Raw genomic sequence first — 19,471 nt, forward strand, 5'->3', positions numbered from 1 at the left:
TCTTATTATGTATGGCTGTGAAGTATTCTCCCCTCTCTTTTGATCAACAAGCCAAGAAGAACTGCTGCATGTGATTCTACAATGAGAATAAGATTGTTGTCCTTGTGGCGATTGCATTCCTAAAAGTCTTCAAGAGAGAATGGTGATAGATTGCTGGAAATGCTAAATGAGGAACAAATCCCAAACCATTAAAAGGTCCCCACACAATCCATTGGAACATTGAAATCCCTTGATGGAGTAGTAGGCGATCGGTGAGGACTGGATCATCGGCATCGTTTGCACAAGAAGATCATCAATTGGGTATTTGATGGGTTCAGCTGGCTCATCTTCTACAAATTGAGAGATGATAGAACTTTAGTGAAAACGCCAACCATGAAATACTTTCTCTTATGAAATGTCAAATTGTCCTCGCCATTGCTACTGATTTCTTCATGACAAAGAACATATCAACTAAGAATGTACTACAATCCTACTTACCTAATCTATGCACAAAGGCATTTGTACACCAAAATTGAAGAGCTAGGGACATGAAATATAAAAACAACACTATTTTGATGAGTAGTGACGTTAACAAAAATCAGAAGAGTGACAATGTAACAAAAGAACTTCACCATTGGGAAAGTAGTGACGCTTGAGGCAATCCAACTTCACAAGTGGTGTTGGTGCGTCCGAGTTGTAACTAGACAATTACGTTTCTAAACACATGCCTATAACTTAAATTTTTTTATACCCCATTCTTATTTTTTGATGATTTATTCATTTTATCATTTATCTGATTTTATGAATTCGAAATTAAAAAAAAAAAAAAAAAAACTTATTATGAAATGCTAACTATCATTGTTTGTGTTGAATTGATTGGGGTCTAAATGTATGTGACAATGGAACCAAATCGAACAGTTTAGCGACACATTTAATTGACCTTTTCACCTATGAGTAAAGTAATAGGTAATCTAAATTTTCAATTAAAATAGGTGTTTGACGTGTGTCAAATATGGCAGCTCTAAATGAGGCATTGATTTTTTGGAAGTCTAGTGACTCAAGTGGCTACAACACGATTGGGTGGAGAAGTACACAATTCCAGCTTTGCTCGGCAATTATCCATGAACCCCCAAGATGTTCCAAAGAATAAAGATCAACAGACTAACAAGCTTAACATGTTTCAATTGAAGTGATCAACAACAAATGTCACCTCACCACAGGGAACAACAAAGAGCTAGAACAAATTTCGGTCACAAAGCATGAGTCTGAGCAATAGAATTATTGAAAGGGAGCATTTTTTTTGTAATACTCATAAAATGGTACCTTGACGCACCGCTGGTCGCCACGCTTTTCATGCACCCACTTAACTATCTCAAGTTTAGCGACACATTTAATTGACATTTTCACCTATGAGTAAACTAATAGGTAATCTAAATTTTCAAGAAAAATAGGTGTTTGACGTGTGTGTCAAATATGGCGCTCTAAATGAGGCATTGATCGTGGAAGTCCAAATGACTAAAAGTCGGCTAAAGCACAATATCCCATAATAACATATGGTTTTGCAATATTTTTCTAAGTCACTTCAAGTACATGATACATTGAAGCAATCCTTAGATTATTTCGGGCAATAGCAAAATTTAGTGTCTAAATATATGTAGTTATGAACATCATTTACAATGGAATTTCCCAATATGAAATCTATCCCGTGAATTAGAATGTATAAACCCTTCAAACAAAGTATACATATATTATAAGCAATGAATCATTAGCTATTAATATACATATATGATTTATTCAAGTAGATTTTAGGCTTTTGAGTCATTAGCTATCTATATAGCAAGTCCGGCCATAGGCCGGATCAAATGGCTAGTTGACTATGCAAATGAGTTATTCCACGAAAAAGAAGTACAATAAAAAACATTGCGGCTTGACGGGCGTCAACTAGTTATAAATAAACCAGGGCTTTAAGTCCATTTAAATTTAAGGGTAGCCCAATAAAACCCGATAAAATCAGTTACTTTTCCGAGAGAGAGGAGAAAGAGAATAAAAAAAGGGCAAAAATCATGAATGAAGTAGTAACCGCATCCGATGTATCCACCACCATCAGATCATCAAATCAATCACAGCCGTCAATTCTCCCTCTCCTCTCCGCATTCCAGTTTCTGAAACTTTTTACCACGTGGTAATAGTAATAAAATTACTTGAATTATTATTATTATTAATAATAATGATGATGGGATTAGAAATGCAGGTATAAAGAAAAGAGATGGGACTCTAGAAGAATATTTGGGTCAGGTGGAATGCCATCGTCTCATTCTGCAACTGTTTCTGCTTTAGCTGTCGCTATTGGATTCGAAGATGGGATTGGTGGCTCCTCTTTCGCTCTTCCCATCGTTTTGGCTGCCGTTGTAAGTAATGTTCCCTATTATTACTACACTAGTTGATGCCCATGCCAGACGGCACTCATGACACACTGAACCACCACCAGTAATGGCAAATACAATCTAATTTTACCACCAAGAGATCCAACCACAATTGAACTACCACCAATAATGGAAAAACACTGAAAGTTCGTCCCTCTAGAAAACTGATGTCCGACGGATGTACTCTCACTTGCGAGATTCTAAATCATATCTTTTCGATCACGCTTATCCCACCTACAAATCCTACTATCATCCAAACCCAAGAATATCGATGCCGAAGGGTCCAACTGAGACCCCTTACTATTGTTAGTTATATCACTCATTGTCCAACTGAGGGCAAAAAAGGAGTGCCCAAAAAAAATGAAATTGATGATGGGCTCTAACTTCGAGGCCCGTGACTTGGTGTGAGAAACGCCAGTAAAAGCGAGTGGGATTCGCTTCCGCTTAATGTCATATTCCAACAATTAAATTCGAACCCTTATCTTGAGGAATTACAAAAATTTGGAAACACGCAGTTAGAGAATCAAAACGGAGCTCTAATCAAAGAGCACGGCTAAGACTCAAAGTAGTAAATAGTAGAACACCTAATTGAAAAACACTGAAATACATTGACTTTCATATATATTTAGGAATTAACATATAAAATTCTAATTTAATTAAGTCTATTATTCAAATTTTTTTAGTATACATTGACTTTGTGTTAAAGGTAACTGTAATCTCGCCACGCCATGAGGAGTTTAAACATTGGAAAAAAGAATAAATATTAAAAATATGCATTTTAATCAATCAAGAATATTGTAAAAGGGTCGATTGAATGTAGAAAATATACTAACATGTTTCTTAAACACACCGCTCGTCGAATGAATGAAGGAGGTGATTAGGGTTAGTATGAAAGTAATGGGAAACCCCCCACCAAAATCAACTAACAAATAAGATTCCATTCTATGTTTTTATCCTCAGATTTGAATAATTCCCAATTTCCCACATTCAAATGGCTTACATAGGCATGAACCGAAAGTTAATAAGTCATATGAGTTATTTAAATGTGGCTCAAACCGACTTGAACTTGCCAATGGATTTGTGGTGCCGAGCCCCCTATAGGCATATAGCTAAGAAAAGCTTTGATTATCGAGATGGTGTGATCAACAATCCCCGAAGTTTAGCGGAAAAAATGATCAACAATCCTCAGAGTGACTGCAGCATTACACATACCATCACCGGTCTTCATCAACTCTTCAATAGCTTGCCTCTTCATCAACCCTTCAATAGCTTGCTTGACATCGAAAATCCTTAAGTGATAAACAATTGTAAAACTGAGATAGCAAACTCACATTGATATTTGAGACATTTTAATAACATTGTTTTAAATTGTTTGAAGTGAAAATTTATAGAAAGTGATGTCTTTGGAGTGAAAGAAATTCGCGTAGGTCCGCAAACTCTTAACTAATGTTGACTAAAACTTTTGTGAGCTGTTGAGCTAAACTTTATTTAATTAAGTATATAAAATGATACCGCCCTGCATGTTTTGCATGATACTCACTTTTGGAGTGGAGGGTTTTTTTTTTTGATGGTGACGGAGGGAGGGTAAGTAGTGGAGTTGACTGTGTGTTTTAAGAAGATTTGAATAAAAAAACCGAAACTCGTTAGTGTTCTCCTCGGCTCGAACCACGACTTGTGTGCGAAAAGCCCATAAAACCAAATGGGATCCGTCCCGCAGTTTCCTGTTTCAAAATTCTAATTAGAACTCAGATCTCGAGATTAATCACTACTCAAGAGCCGTAGAATGGTGATAGAAATGATCCCGACCGTCCTTTATTATAGTTTTGTCCTGTAGCGAAAAAAAACACCCTATCTTATTAGATAGATATATATTCCTATACATTAGGTAAATATCTAGTGCTTTAGTTTAGGCGGGTTAATCTAATGGAAGCTTATGAACTAGTAGGTGTTGTGCTTTGTGTAAGCAGACTGAGTAATATCCAAAATACAGATGGCATCTGCTATTGGATAAAATTCTTGGTGGTCTACATTGCCATGGTGCTTAGAAGGGGATTTTGATCTTGGGTGTTTTAGACACGATAACAAGGAACTGTCTCGTCGACTACTCCTTAAATGATGCCACTGTACACATGGTCAGGTTGCAGAAGCCTTAGTTGTATTGAACTATTGATCGATTTCCTGCCTCTACAGATTGGAACAACCACTTTCCACGAGCTAGAGAGATAGTGCACCCTAAGTACCTATATGATCACAGGCTGATTGTTTTGGACCGCCCTACAATTAATAGGGGACTACTCCTTTTAGGTTCGAGCTAATGTGGTTTGAAGTCTTTAACTTAACCCAATCTAATGGAGGAATGATGGAAGACTCTTTGTTTCGAGGGATCATCAGGCCATTTCTGGTGTTGCGAAGTTAAAGAGTTTAAGGACATGTTGAGGGTGTGGAACAGAGTATGCTTTCGGAGAGTGGATCAGCTTATCAAGAGAGGTTGATGATCTGGATCACAAAGAAGAAGCATCTTCATTGTCTTCAGACGAGGAGGTGCATAGAGGCATAGAGCCAACTCAAATTGTGAGTTACAGGAATTAAGAGGGGATAGATCTCATGGTGCCAAAAACCAAGGATAAGGTATTTCAAGGAAGGGGAAAGCAATACTAGTTTCTTCCATAAAACTGCAAATGCTAGAACCAAAATTAATTGCATTAGGGGTCACACAGTAGAGTACTATGAGTCCCTCTATTCTGAGGATCCTTGGTTTGGCCTGAACTAGAGGGGTTGGAATTTAGCAGGATTTAAGAAGACCAGGCTGTGGGGTTGAATGTGAACTTTACCGAGGAAGAAGTCTTACAAGCTATTAGTGAGTTGGGGAAGACAAAGCCCCAGGACCAGACGGTTTCTAGATGTGTGTGTTTAAAAAGTGTCGGCTTATATGCAGGAGTGTTTTCATGGTGGTAGTCCGTGAATTTTTAGATCAAGCTACTACGGATAGAAGACATAATTCGACGTTCATTACACTTATACAGAAGAACGTTGGCACCCAAACTTAAGTTTCCGACCAATCAGTTTGGTAGGAGGGATCTATAAGATACTATCCAAAGTTCTTGCTATTAGGATTCTCGGGGTCTTGTCTTCCATCGTCTCTGTACAACAAAGTGCATTTGTAGGCGGGAGACAATTCTGAATGGTCTTTTATTTGTTCAAGAGTGTATTGATACTCGCTTGAAAAAAAAAGGAGAATGGGATTTAAATTGCAAAGCAGACATCTCAAAGGCCTATTACCATGTAAATTGAAATTTTCTGGATTACTTGCTATTGAGGATGGGTTTTGGACTTTTGGTGAGAGATACAGGGTATGGATCAAGGCTTGCATCACTACTGCATCATCTTCTGTGCTCGTGGATGGCTCACCAACTGGGTAGCTCTGTATCCTTCTGTATCCAAAGGGGATTGCGCCAAGGAGCCCCTGTATCTCCTTTTCTTATCAATGTGGTAATGGAGTCTTTGAGTAGATTAGTCAGAAAAGCTAGGCATCAGTGTTGTGTCAAAGGGTTTAAATCAGCCATAAATGGCCCTGAGGTTGTTGTTCTCCAATTTGCAAAGGATACACTGTTCATGATTGATGCTTTAGCTTTTTAAGTATTAATGTTAAAGGCTACACTACTGATTTTCAATGGTGGTGTCTGGACTGAAAACTAATATTGCAAAGACTTCCCTTCTTGAAGTGGGTAAGGTGGAGAACAGGGCTTCTTTAGCTGAAGCAATGGGTTGTGCAGGTGATCAACACCCTTGCCGGTATTTGGGTCTCCCCGTTGGAGCCAACTATAAAAACAAAAAGGTCTGGGATCCGGTATTGAAAATATTGAAAAGAAGATTAAGTGGATGGAGGTGTAAACTATTTTGAAAGGTGCAAGACCGATATTAGCCAGTGATGATCTTTCAAACCCACTTGTTTACTTTGCTCACAATTCCAATTGTAGTGGCTAAAGTAATTTGAATGACTGATTCGGAATTTCATTTGGGGATCTACGGAGCAACAGAGAAAAAAGATCATCTTGTGTGTTGGGACAGAGTGTGCTCACCAAAAAAGATGGCGGTCTTGGGCTAGGAAGACTTGTTACTATAGAAGATATGGTAGAAGATGACTTGTCATGGTGTGACGTGGTTCTTGCTAAGTATGGAAATGACCGCCATAGTTGGTGGCCGAATCAAACATCACAATCATATGGATGCAGCCTTTGGAACAGTAATTGTTATGTCCAACTTCAAGCATGGAGTCAAATTTAAAGTGGGAAATGGTCGAAAATGTCTCTTTCGGTTGAACATTTGGTTCGGAGATAAGCCTTTGGCTGATCAATTTCCTTGAATCTTTCAGGCATTTACTAATAGAAGGGAACTAGTTCATCAATTTGCACATAGGGGAAATGGTCTGTTCTTGCAAAGATGCAGCATTGATTGGGAATTGCAACAGTGTGCCAACCTGACGTTATTGTTGGAAACAGTGGCAGTTAACAACGATGAAGACATTTGCTACTGGTGTTGGATGAAGGAAGGGTTGTTCTCGGTAAGTTCTTTTCATGACATATCTTAACCCAAAGTTGTAATCCAGATTCAACTCCACTCCCTCTACTCCATTTCTCTCAAAACTGGTGTGGAAAGATCAAAATCCTTTGAAAGTGAAAATATTTTTTTGGGAGGTCTTCCTTGGGCGTGCTTTAACTGCCGAAAAAGAGCTAATTCATAGAGGAACCGTTGTTCTTATTGTTGAATGTTTAATCTGTTGGTGGAGAACATTAATCAGAGCTTCATGTGTTGTTCGTTTGGGCTGGAAGTATGGACTTTACTGATTCAACCTATGGCAGTGGCATTCCAATTGCTTGCTCAAGTTGAATCAGTCCAGGATTTCTTATTAAAGTGGCCAAAAAAAAGGAGGAAAACTTCTAGTTCAAAGTTTTGGAATCTACTACCATCTGTGGTATTATGGGTTTTATGGAAAACTAGGAACAAACATGTCTATAGAAACTTAGAATGCTCAGCTCAAGAAGTGGTACTCGTGGTGAAGGTCTACTGTTGTATTGGATGTCCATTTCACCTGAGAGGAGGAATTATCTTTTATGTAACCTGGTGCTGAATTGGTTCAACGCGATTGAGGGGTCGGGTTTAGGGGGGCATATGCGTTATGAGGGTATATGCGTTATGAGGGTATAGTCTTTGCTGATTTGCAGTTGCTTTAGTTGCACTGTACATGCGAGGATCTCACTTTCTGTTTATAATTCCAATGTGATGCACTCCTTCTATGTTCTAATAAAACTTAATTACCAAAAAAAAAAGTCTTGTATCCAACGAACACTCATTTACGCACGAGAGGTCCTCTATGGGGTTCTGGGTACATTCCATCTAATTTCGGGCAATGCTAGCAAGATTTTGGATTGTACACCAGCCAGTTCTGTCCCTTCATTTATGAGTGAAGGTTTGCTAGGTGGATTAATTCTATGTGCAAATGCAAGTTTGTGTATTACTGCTTATTTAAATGTAAAATTACAACATTATATGTGTAGTATGATATCATTGTTAGGATTAATTAATTTGGATTGTTCACAGGTTATGTACGATGCGTCTGGGGTTAGGCTTCATGCCGGGAGACAAGCTGAAGTAAGTATTCTGATGGAATATATCAAATTTATTTTTTCTTGATGTTCATATTTTTTTCTTAAGAAACTTTGACTAAGTGACCAAAGATCTTTGAAATTTGAGTTAGTAGGAAAGGTACCGAAACTAAGTACACTTTGACACATTTAGGATTCAGTTTCAACTGTATGTCAACCAACATCCAAGTGAATGAAAAAGAAAGGCTTGAAAACTCAATCCTGGTAAAAGAAACTTGACATTCTGAACTGCAGACTTGTGTATTTTTATTTTTTATTTTTTTTATTATTATTTTTTTAATCAAGATTTCACTGGTTAAACATATACATGATTGAAACTTTTTATAGAACTTCACGTGGTTATTGACAACCAGTTAATTCTTGTGATCTCACCAAGTACATCTGGAAAAAAGAAACTATTCTGATGATTTTTAGAAACCAGGGGATTATCATTGTAAGTTTGATTACCGATCATTTTCATGGTGACCAAAACAGAAGATGATACAGTTATTGATATTAAAAAAACAGCATATATATAAGTATGTGAAGATACCTTTTATAAGATGCTGTCCTCCTTGATCATAATTGCTTTTCTCCTACTGATAGTGTACTCGCAATAAAGAAGAATCCTCAACTTCTTTAAATGGTATTCCTCAATGATATGTGAGTTATTGTAGCAGTTCTTAAGCACATATTTTAATAATATTGAATGGGAGTGTTTTCAGATGAATCAATCGTAAGCATCTGAACTTGCTGTGATTTGATTGAAATATTATTCTTAATAATATTCAATTGGAAAGTTGAGACTTCTTCCTGCAGGAGTGTAGCATTATTACGAGGTTTGCTCATGGATTATCAGTGGTCATATAATTGGTTGACCTCTTTTTTCTGGTTTGTTTTTTAGTGCGAATAATCTTCGTTTTGTTCAACCTTTTCTGAGTTTTGAATCATATATGCAGCTGCTGAACCAAATAGTATGTGAATTTCCTCCAGAGCACCCTTTATCAAGCGTTAGACCTCTACGTGAGCTACTTGGTCATACCCCACTTCAGGTCTGTTTATGTGCTGTAGTCTCTTGTTTCTGCTAGGGTTTATTGTATTCAGTTTTGTGTTGGGTAATAGTCAGTAACTGATCATAAGAACATATACTCTTAATTAGTTTTTGTGGTTTTTCCGCCGTGATTTAATAAAGTCTCATATAATGGGATTTGACAGGGGTCTTATGCATTAGGGTGAGACATGGTCTGGTCCATCCTTATAAAATATTATAACTACATCTAGTTGAGGGTGGTCTTTGAAGACCACGGACAATGTGGACATTGGATACTATGTGAAAGTAGTGTATCATCCAGAGTGAAACAAGTTCTTACTACAGGGAGAAAAGTTCAACCTCCGTCCTTCTCCTACCTTCTTCCTCTTCTTTTCCTTCCTCTCTTTCTCTGTCCTCCTACCTTCTTCTTCCTCATCTTTTCCTTCCTCTCTTTCATTGTAGTTTACTAGTATAAGTTTACAAGACAAACTGTCGGTGCATGTTCACTTTGCCACCTTGGTGCCATCTTAATTTTATAAGCCACACACCAGGCTTGATGTTTCAATTTGGTGCAGGTTATTGCTGGTGCCATTCTAGGATGTCTAGTATCGTATGTCATGAGAAACTCTTAACAGAGGATGAGATGACAGATGTTCATATTTGTTTGTCAATGCGGCGTTTAAAGCATTGTCTTAGCACTGGTTCAGCCAAGACTATGAAGAACAAAAAAGTAATGACATTCCCTTTGAGATTGTAAAGTAGTTTTAAACTTTGCAAGCTGAGGCTCTAACCAGAATGGAAGCTTGTAAAAGGGTGTGGGGGATATAATTTGTGGAAGGATTTGTACTTGACTAGAGGCTTCTCATATATACATCTATTTTAGATATAAATCTGTTTTTGACCCTGACTCCACTTGTTTCTTGTTTCTAAAGATCTTTAGCTACACTGCATCCTCACAGTGCAAAAACTCACTCTGTGGCCCTGTTTTAATGAATCTTTGGCCCGAGCATGGCTCTAAATTCTTCAGCCCAAGTGAAATGGTGTATGAATATATATGCATTACTCAAAATGAAAGTCCAAAATCCCACTGCCGGTTGACAAATGAAGTGTCTAGGAGGTTGATAAGCCAAGCGAAATGGCGTGCATCCTTGTGTGACAAATGAAATACTGTCCTATACCGGCAAACACGCAGCTATGTGGACTATGCAGAAAATAGCAGAATGCAGATGGGGAATGGAACAAGGATATTATAAGATATAACTGGTGCTTGAAGATGATTTTACCCCAATTATAATTATAGGCTTTACTCAACGTCGTAGTTGGTCCTAACTGGTCGTAATACTTCCATGAGCCATCGTCAAAGTTATCAAAATGACTAGTGATGTGATTGATACTGTTAGTAGTTGTAGATAATTGTTGGATATGAGATATACCGAGAATTCCTAATGTATCCTTAAATTGGAGAAATGCAGAAAAACTTGGCGATGATAGTGCAAAAGAATCAAGTTTGGAGCGCAAGGTAATATAAGAACCAAAAGCGAAGGAATGCAACAACATAAAACAATCCGTCTAATGTTGAGTAATAGCTTCTTTTAAATGTCTGCTCATTCAGTGAAAGTCTTGTTAGAAATTGTTAGCAATTTAATCTTCAAGAGTAAGTGAATAGTAACCAGCATTCTTGGCCTGCAAACAATGCGTAAATATAAGAATTAGTTTCACAGTTATAGCAAACTACTTCGGCGGTAGTATTCGCTTCCGGAATGTGGAGCATGTCCACCATCCGAGAGGACGAGTTCCATGGGATCTACTGCTTAAATAAAATTACGAAAGTATGATATTATTTTATTTACAAAATCTTACCTCAGACAAATAACGTTGCTTGTTCATAATCTGTGTTTTCGCTTTGTTGATTACTGAGTTTGAAGATACGTACAGTCTCTGTATAAAAGAGCAAAAATGCAGAATTAAGTTCATTGACAGTGCTTATATAGATATCCAAAATTCTATAGCAACCGAATTTTTTGAACCGAATTTCTGAACACACTGACGTGGCACTTATCAGGCAGGGGTGCGTGTGTATTTCTCAAAGAAGTACTGCAAATCAAGGTCTCTCTGCTTGCCACGTCATTGTGTTCACAAATTCGGTTCAAAGTGTGTGTTGCTGTAGAAACACTCTATAGATATATGAGGATGTCAGTCTGCATGAACCTAACCAGATTACCAATTACATATTTCAACAATTTTTTTAACACATAACAAATACCTGATAAAGTCGTTCTCCCTTCCTCAATTCAGGTTGAAAGACATAGCGGATACCGGCCTAAACATTAAAGTAACATTATTAATAAGAGGAAAACAACCTTGCAAAGCGATAAAGGAAAAATGTAAGATCAAGTGAAGGGGCCAAAATTGAACCTCTTCACTATCTGATACAGATAGTTCAGCTTCTGTTATATCTTGTTCTGTTGCTGGGCTTAACTCGAAAAAGTCATGAAACAGTTTATTATCCTGTTCGAACAGGAATGGATTTCGCAAGTTATTTATCAAGAAATCAAAGTACAAAATCAACGTGTAAATGTAAGATAAATTGTTACAGTTTGTAAGGAACTCCACCTTGACATGCATGCGGAATCCACTTCCTAGAAACCGCTTCAGAAAATTCACCTATATATTTTATTAAGAGATTAAATAAAGCTAGACAATAAAAGAACCTTATACCCAGAGAAGAATACTGTAACTGCAACATTGAAAAAAAGAAAAAGCACCCGTATAAACTGCGACCACGTCGATATGGTCAAGACATCTATTCCAACCGTAACTGATATTTCTGGGAGTTTACCGTTCTGATATTCACATTGGAGGAAAAATTGTTATAATCACGATGTACACGATTACTGAGCATATCTATAGCATATGGAGTATATATGCTATACCTTCAGAAATCCAGTAATATCATAAAACAGGGCTCTGTGGCTTTTGCCAAGATTTCTGTCAATTGAACCTTTTTCATTTGTTTCCAGAAGAACGTTTTTCACTCGTTGTAAAACTTTTTCCTTTAATTTTTGCGTGCGTATACGTCCTTCACCTTCTTTGTAGGTGCAGTAGTCATTTGAGAACTTCTCTATAGCACCAATCTCAATAATAAGAGCTAGTGTTTCACCCGCTACCATACGCACAGATGGATCACTTTCATCTAGTAGATTGAAAAGATAAGGTATTGACCTGCAACGAACCGCAAATGCATGTAAATTTCTTGCATCGAAATACCATACCAAAATTGAATCTTGTGAATTTAGGATTGACAACAGGCACTCACTCGTTCCAAATCTTCGGACTTATACTCCAACTATTCAAGTTTGCAAGTAGAAAGGACCAAGCAGATATAGCAGCTATTAGTACTTGATTATTGCGTTCTCTTGTTGCTTCCTGAATAACACCAATAAATATCAATCACCCAGTTCACTTATCAGTTTTTCAAAGAAATAGTAAGCTCAAGTACCAATTTGTGATGAAGAAAATCCCATATCACTTTGCATTGAGCGTTCAGTATCTTGAGGATCGTCTTCTCCAACAAAGGTAACAATTGCCAAAGATTCCAATAACTATGATCATACAATGAAATTACACAAAAAAGTTCAGTATACAAACAACATTCTTATTATGGTTAAAAATGATAGAATAAATCCCAAGTGTATTGTGATATCATACTTACACATAATAAACTCGATGAATCAGAATCAAGCTTCAAAGCTTGGGAGATCCGAGGAATTGAGTCTTCCAGTATTTCATGTTCTACTCCAATATCCTGACAACCGACAGTGAGGGCCGACAGTGAGGGATAACAATCCTACAAATCACAACGCCAAAAATGCATGTTTTATTAAATAAGATATATATACAGGAAAACAGAATGTGTTAGTTACTTGAAAGGATTAAAGATTACCAAGGATGCGAGAAGCTAAAATTATCTCGTTGGTAGATTTAGACTTGATGGAGATGAGGCACGAGTAGAGTAGAGCTATAGAACTGCAAAAACAGAATCAAGTTTGATATACAGAGTAATTTACATACTGCACACATTTTATTTACACAGATTCTACTAATAGTGAATTATAAAAGTACAATTAGGCTTGGCTTCTAGATGTGCTGAACTTATTGAGACCCTACTGTGATAACTGTAATCTGAGCTATGCCAAGAATTCTAGGAATTGGAACCTTGGGGCAGCTATCCTAATATCCAAATTCACATCACGAATTATAATAACTTCCGGGTTATGTACCAGACCTAATCTGTGACTAATCTAGATATCACTTTTAACAATAATTCCACGGATGGAACACTGTTGAGATTGTTCCACCAAACTTCTAGGTGTGTCCCTGAGGTTCTTCTAGATTTTCATATAATTACCCGTCACAAGTTCGAGCTTGTGGAGCATCCGGCTATTTGTCAAAAACCAACTTGTTTTGAATTTAAATTCTATTTCAAATATTTCATAATCTATCAACTCGTTTTTTATCGTTTAATACTAAATCATTAATTCCAGTATATGAGCTTCAATTCATATCAAATTCAAGTAAATGAGAGTCCGAATTCATAGTACTTACTTGTTTTTTACAAAGTCACGTTGCAAGCTGTTTGTAAACGTTTCCATAATTGATGCTAATGCTTTCACTCTTTTAGCCGCCCTTTTAGAAGCAACAATATTCAAGTCAGAATCAATGCAAATACTTGAATCCTATTAAATAGTCAGTACCAGCATGCTTATACAATCTACAGAATGTGGATATAAAGAGATGAATGCTCCAAGTCAAATTAATTCAAATTGTACATATTGTCGCACCACTATACCACGACCTCCTAATTTACATATGGCGATGGCTGCACCAATTGATATCAAGAAACTACATCTACCCCACTCTGCCTCCATAATTTTAACTCCTCTCCTCTTCCTTTTTATATCCCTCTCTAGCTAAACGTGAGCGATGCACACTATGGTCCTTATCTCTTGGCCCAGCCTTGAATATGGAACAATTGCCCCTTCTCGGTTCGGCGACGATGACGACGCGTGACTCGAGAAGTCCTCAAACTTCTTGAACTCTAGATATCCAAGGACCAAGACTTTCATCTCATATCCATGTACAGTATTTCCGATGAAAATTAGATTTGATTAAATAGACTAATCTAACCCTAATTAAACCGCAACATCGTTCGCAAAATAGTATTGATCCATGTTCTTTGGAACGAATACAAAATATTACCTAACCTATCTGCAATATAGAAATTTGGAATTACTATTTAACTAAAGCACTGTTTACTAAAATAATAAATTAAACAATTGAAATTAAAACAAATTGGAGAGAAATACTAGACTTTAGATTCCACCACTAAACCTTTTAGTAAATATTTTAAGATTAGGTTTCAATGTTTCAAATTAATCAAAACATCCCCTGAGAAATCGCTCGATTTTATCGCGGACAACGCTTAATTGTATATAAAAACATCTTTTCAAATTCAAAGACAAAAGATCAAACGTAAAAGATTATTTGTCTTTTTAAGGCACAAATAATATCCAAATATGATATTGGCAATGGAACTTTTATGATTATTAGTTGACGTACGATGCTTGACATACAAGGTGCAAAACAAAACTAGCTATTAATCTAATTGAACATTTATATGAAACAACCAAACCCAATCATAAAACAAATACTCAATGAACTGCAAAAGTTTAGCTAGACATAATAACAATTTTAAACAAAGGTGAAAGAATAACCTTGTTGTCCCCCGATCTCCGCATCAGTTGTCTCCAAATATCTCCCCATTTTTTTTGTGTTGTCCAAAATTTGTGTTCGAGAGAGAGCCACACTTCATCTTGTTCCAACCAAATGACCTCCACGCTAGAAAGAAGTTTAAGATCACTACGTAGCCTTTTCCTCTTTCCAACAAATGACGAAGTAAAAGAAAAACCCAATAAGCTAATTTCTTTATTTATTTTCAGTATATATAAGGTTTCGGTTTTAGCGAAGTTTGATTTGAATGGAACTAGGAGTCTAATTTGGTAGCTTTTTCGATTTTATTTATTTGAATAAGGACTTTCGCCTTTTGTTCAAAAAATGTTTCGCTCATGAGCGAAGGGTGGAGAAACATAAGGTTTGATTCTACTCTCATGTGGACATGAACCCAGTATTTAATTGTTAACGGTTCGGTCCAACCTTTTAACTCTCGGTTCGGGCTTTGGTCACATGGGCTTAGTCAATAAATAGAGGCCCTCTATAGCACAATCAAATAAGAGACTTTTCAACTGTTCACGATTCATACCATTTCGAAAACCAAGGAAACACGATAATCAATTCGAAATTATATAAAAAACACTAACCTATCAAATAGAATATGTAATAATTTCGCGAATCAAATATCACTTTGGTTCTCATTCATATAACTCATTAACAATCCACGGGGGGTCTTATCCCCGCTTCTTCAAACTCAATCATTAATTTTTATCCACTCTCATCTACAAAATTCACTCCGCATTCTGAGTTCTTGTCCTTCTCTCCTCCACATAACTTACATCTATTTTCACGCCAACATTGTATCCGCCAAAGGGCTCATCCCCTTTGCCCTTACTATGGACCTCAATATCCCATCAAAGGACTCGTCCCTTAGTCGTTTTGCCATCAATGAACTCCGACTTATGGAAGACTGATCACCCTATGTCGTGGCTCAATCCATTGCCCCCATGTTTGATTCGGATCTCATGTCCGGCGATCTCTTGAACTCCGACCTGGGCTCAACCAGACCTAACACCGAAGGCCTGGTGGCTCATCCCACCACCGCGAGCTCGACCGCGGATGGGGCTCTCTCATTGCCCCATGTATCTCTAACATCTCGATCCGGGAGGGGCTCGACCGGATAGCCCGGTTGGGCTCTCTCATTGCCCCATGTATCTTTTGCCCTATGTATCTCTAGCATCTTTGATCCGCGGAGGGCTCATCCCACTCCCCTCCTCGCCTGCAGGGCTCTCTTATTGCCCTATGTATCTCTAGCATCAATCCACGGAGGGCTGGCTCATCCCACTCCGGGTTTTGCAAGATGATCCCCCGCCATCTGCAAGAGTTGAGTCCGGTGAAACTCAACTTGCCCCCATGTTTGATTCGATGTCATCTTTGTGGGGGGGATCCCCCGCTGTCTCTCGCCAGAGAGGGAGAAAGGGCAACTCAGCCTTGCCCCCATGTTTGATTCGGATCTCCCCGTCCGCATATCCTATCCCGCCGAGGCGGACACGCCGGTCCGGGACGAGGCCCCCCACACGAGACACGAGGGCCCGCAGGCTCATCCCTCGCACTCATTCGATAGCCCCACGACATATCCGGAAAACCCTCCGCCTCCTTCGGAATGCCCACATATCCGCGAAGGAGGGTCTTCTCGACCCTCGCTTTCTCCTTTGGAATGTGCATCCGAACTCCGCAGCAAGGCCCCATTCCCTCGCTTTATAGGTGAGATGGATCCATCTCTCAATACTAGCTCAATCTCCACTGCTCCGATGAGGGATTTTCTCTCAGAACTCCGGCCAGTGTATGCCTCTCTGCATAACGCTAACCCTTGTTTTATCGCATTGTTGTCCGAGTTGAAACAGTTCCATCCTTGTTCTCTTGAATCTCTTCGATACATTGCTGTAATCTCAAACTTCTCATGGACACGCTTGATACTTGAAACCTCGGTTTAAGGAATTCTATTACAAATGCACGAGTATGAAGTATTACTTGTGGGAGTCTGCGAATATTGGGCCTCGCCAACTCTTTGCACATAATGTATTTGATCAATTCACACCCTTTCTTTTGCTTTTTAGAATCAATTCCGTCCACCACTCCGCATCACCGGGAAAAACTTAAAACATAGCTGCGGTTCTCATTTCATGTTGAAAACATAAGAATTACACATCCGTACTTAAGAAGGCTTCTAGGAGAAATTAGGTGTGGACAATCTTGGCCCTCGAATGACCCCATCGCAATTCCATCAATGAGAATCTGCTTAAACTCTTTCTTTTCTAAATCATAGTAACCTTGACCTTTACCACCATGAAGTAAGACAATACCCTTCTTTGTTGGGCTTAAAATTTTAATAGGCACTACCGCTTCCCTCGCAATGGCCCAAGAGTGTCTTTCCTAATAACATAATCTTTAGTCCACGACACCCCATAATCTTTCATAACCCACACGCCAATATGATCACTTTTTTCATCATCATACAAAGAAACTCTCCTAGCAAGATCAAAATCCAGCGTGAGGACGGTGGTTTGTTACCTTCTTCGTAAGTTTCGTTCTCCCTCGCGAGTGACTTCCCGCTGTAATTTCAATTCCTTCACGAAACGATAAACTCGCCTCATAAATCATTTGAGTGAACAAGGAAAATGTCTCCAATGTAGAAGTGGTTGGAAGGTATATAAACACAACATAGCTCCTCTTCCCAAAGACTTCTCCGAAGGATTGAAATGTAATATAGCCAAACGATATTCTCCAATACGGGATGCCTAAGTAAAACCACCTCTTTGAAGGCATGAGTAGTCCGATCCGGTGATATTGCAGAGCTAATTTGTTTTGAGGTTGTATAAATATAGCCTACAAATGGCATTTTCTTAATGAACCATCCTCCAAGACCGAATTGAAGCTCCCCACCATGAGGACATGAACACAATGCACTAGGAAGATAAAAGTGAGAGAAGTGGCGAACCCAAGACCAAATAAATGGATCCCAATCTGAATATAAATCGGGGAGAAAACTCCACCCACAAAATGAACAAATCCCCAAGTGATGTAGAATGTGATGGCTATGGGAAGAAGAATGACATGCAGTGACGCAATAAAATATCCTCCTCTGATAGAGACGGCAGATAATAGCCATCGGCCTTCTCAAGAACTCAATTCAAAGAATAAAGATGACCATGATGAAGTAACTAGTCCAATAATATTAAAGATTGCATTTGAGACGGCTGATCCATCTAGAAATAGAACAAGATAAAGTAAATCTGGAGAAGAATTTAGTTAGTGGACGTGGCGGTGACGACCAATCTACTTCCCTCAATGTGTCCATCAGATCTTCTGCTGTCATGTTTCCCAATCCACTTTCTTTTCCTCCTGACCGATCCGGAAGAACGAAGTTATTAGGGTTGAATTTTTTCTCCATTTCCGCTACCTCCTTATCTACTAATCTACTCGGTTCCCCACTAACCATTTTGTCGCACCACCATATACCAAGACCTCCTAATTTACTCGTATTCGCCTCTTTTAGATCGGTGCACCAATTAGGTTGCCTCACGCACCACTTCGGGATCAAGCCCGTAGTTCACCTCTCACTCCTCACCCCACTGCCTCCATTCTCAGCCCCTCTCTTCTCTCTCCTCTCCTCTTCCTTTTATATCCCTCTTAGTGGTTACTCATCGGACATAGTTTGGTCCCCAGGCCTATTTTCGGGCCCAATGCACACTATGGTCCGGGCCTTATCTCTTGGCCCAAGACTTATGTGATACATCCCTGAATATGGCTACTACACATATCACATATGGCGTGTGATTGATAGAAACTACATCTATGGAATAATTTTAACAAAGAGCTAAACGTGAGCGAGGCTTAGCGGAGAGTAGAAACTTACTTCTTGATGAACAAGTCACCAAGACTTTCATTCAGTATTTCCGATGACGATTTGACTGTAGGAATTGACTCAACATCGTTCTCAGTATTGTCCATGTTGGAACGACAATTCTGAAGATCTGCATATACAAATCACAGGCACTGTACTACTAAAAACAGGTACAAAAATTGACTTGGAACTTGCGGACTAAGTATATCAAAAGACAACTTACCCCGTCGTTCTTTCTTCAGCTTTCTATTCAACTTTTTAGTTTTAGTTGACGTACATGTTGCTTTCTCTAGGAAAAAACATAACTAATTAGACATTTAGACCTTACTTAAAAACTCAATGAACTGCAGAAGAAAAGCTTTAAGATTGAAGTATAACCTTGTTGTCCCCCCATTGTCAGATATCTCCCCATTGTGTTTGTGTGTGGGTTTGTTCCGAGAAGAAGCTAGGCAAGAAGTTGCATGTACGTAGCTTGAACGAAGTAAAAAGAAAAAGAAATAAGCTAATAAGTAGGAAACTGGTTCCAAGTACGAATAGAAGTGTGTCTACTTATTTTATTTAGAAACTGCTTCCAACAAGTACGAGTAGAAGTGTTTCTACTTATGTATTTAGAAACATACAATTCGGGGACAAATACAAGTTGCTATTTTTGAGACACATGGCTCTTTAGATCGAAATTTTCGGAGACTTGTACCAAAAAACACGCCTAATAGAACCTAATCAATTCTTTGATTTCTTTCTTCTCCCGTTCTGAGTGGGTGGC

The 19,471-nt window shown here is 38.4% G+C and overlaps 2 protein-coding genes across 7 annotated transcripts; one reads left to right on the top strand and one right to left on the bottom strand.

Annotated features, from left to right (window-relative positions):
• The first annotated feature begins 1,906 nt into the window (after window positions 1–1,906).
• Window positions 1,907–9,964, top strand: LOC147475512 (uncharacterized). Of its 4 annotated transcripts, none has more exons than XM_086582325.1 (5): window positions 1,907–2,161; window positions 2,231–2,387; window positions 8,001–8,051; window positions 9,004–9,096; window positions 9,260–9,964. In XM_086582325.1, the coding sequence occupies exons 1-5, from the start codon at window positions 2,043–2,045 to the stop codon at window positions 9,278–9,280; spliced, it is 441 nt and encodes a 146-aa protein (XP_086438451.1). In that variant the 5' UTR covers window positions 1,907–2,042; the 3' UTR covers window positions 9,281–9,964. The 4 variants fall into 4 exon arrangements, with proteins under 4 accessions (XP_086438451.1, XP_086438450.1, XP_086438453.1 ...); XM_086582324.1 differs by having other exon boundaries at window positions 9,650–9,964; XM_086582327.1 differs by having other exon boundaries at window positions 1,995–2,161; window positions 2,239–2,387; window positions 9,650–9,964.
• Window positions 9,965–10,575: 611 nt separating this feature from the next.
• LOC147475513 (uncharacterized) lies at window positions 10,576–19,157 on the bottom strand. Of its 3 annotated transcripts, XM_086582321.1 has the most exons (15): window positions 19,087–19,157; window positions 18,932–18,997; window positions 18,721–18,838; window positions 13,680–13,760; window positions 13,018–13,100; window positions 12,787–12,921; window positions 12,574–12,676; window positions 12,391–12,500; window positions 12,008–12,296; window positions 11,840–11,917; window positions 11,688–11,738; window positions 11,490–11,582; window positions 11,338–11,394; window positions 10,935–11,012; window positions 10,576–10,757 (listed from the first exon to the last, which is right to left on the bottom strand). In XM_086582321.1, exons 9-15 carry the CDS (start codon window positions 12,242–12,244, stop codon window positions 10,716–10,718), a joined length of 636 nt encoding a protein of 211 aa, XP_086438447.1. In that variant the 5' UTR covers window positions 12,245–12,296; window positions 12,391–12,500; window positions 12,574–12,676; window positions 12,787–12,921; window positions 13,018–13,100; window positions 13,680–13,760; window positions 18,721–18,838; window positions 18,932–18,997; window positions 19,087–19,157; the 3' UTR covers window positions 10,576–10,715. The 3 variants fall into 3 exon arrangements, with proteins under 3 accessions (XP_086438447.1, XP_086438448.1, XP_086438449.1); XM_086582322.1 differs by lacking the exons at window positions 18,721–18,838; window positions 18,932–18,997; window positions 19,087–19,157 and adding an exon at window positions 13,916–13,941; XM_086582323.1 differs by lacking the exons at window positions 18,721–18,838; window positions 18,932–18,997; window positions 19,087–19,157 and adding an exon at window positions 13,904–13,928.
• Window positions 19,158–19,471: the final 314 nt, after the last annotated feature.

This window comes from Coptis chinensis, chromosome 9 (genome assembly GCF_015680905.1).
Source record: "Coptis chinensis isolate HL-2020 chromosome 9, ASM1568090v1, whole genome shotgun sequence".
NCBI lineage: Eukaryota > Viridiplantae > Streptophyta > Magnoliopsida > Ranunculales > Ranunculaceae > Coptis > Coptis chinensis.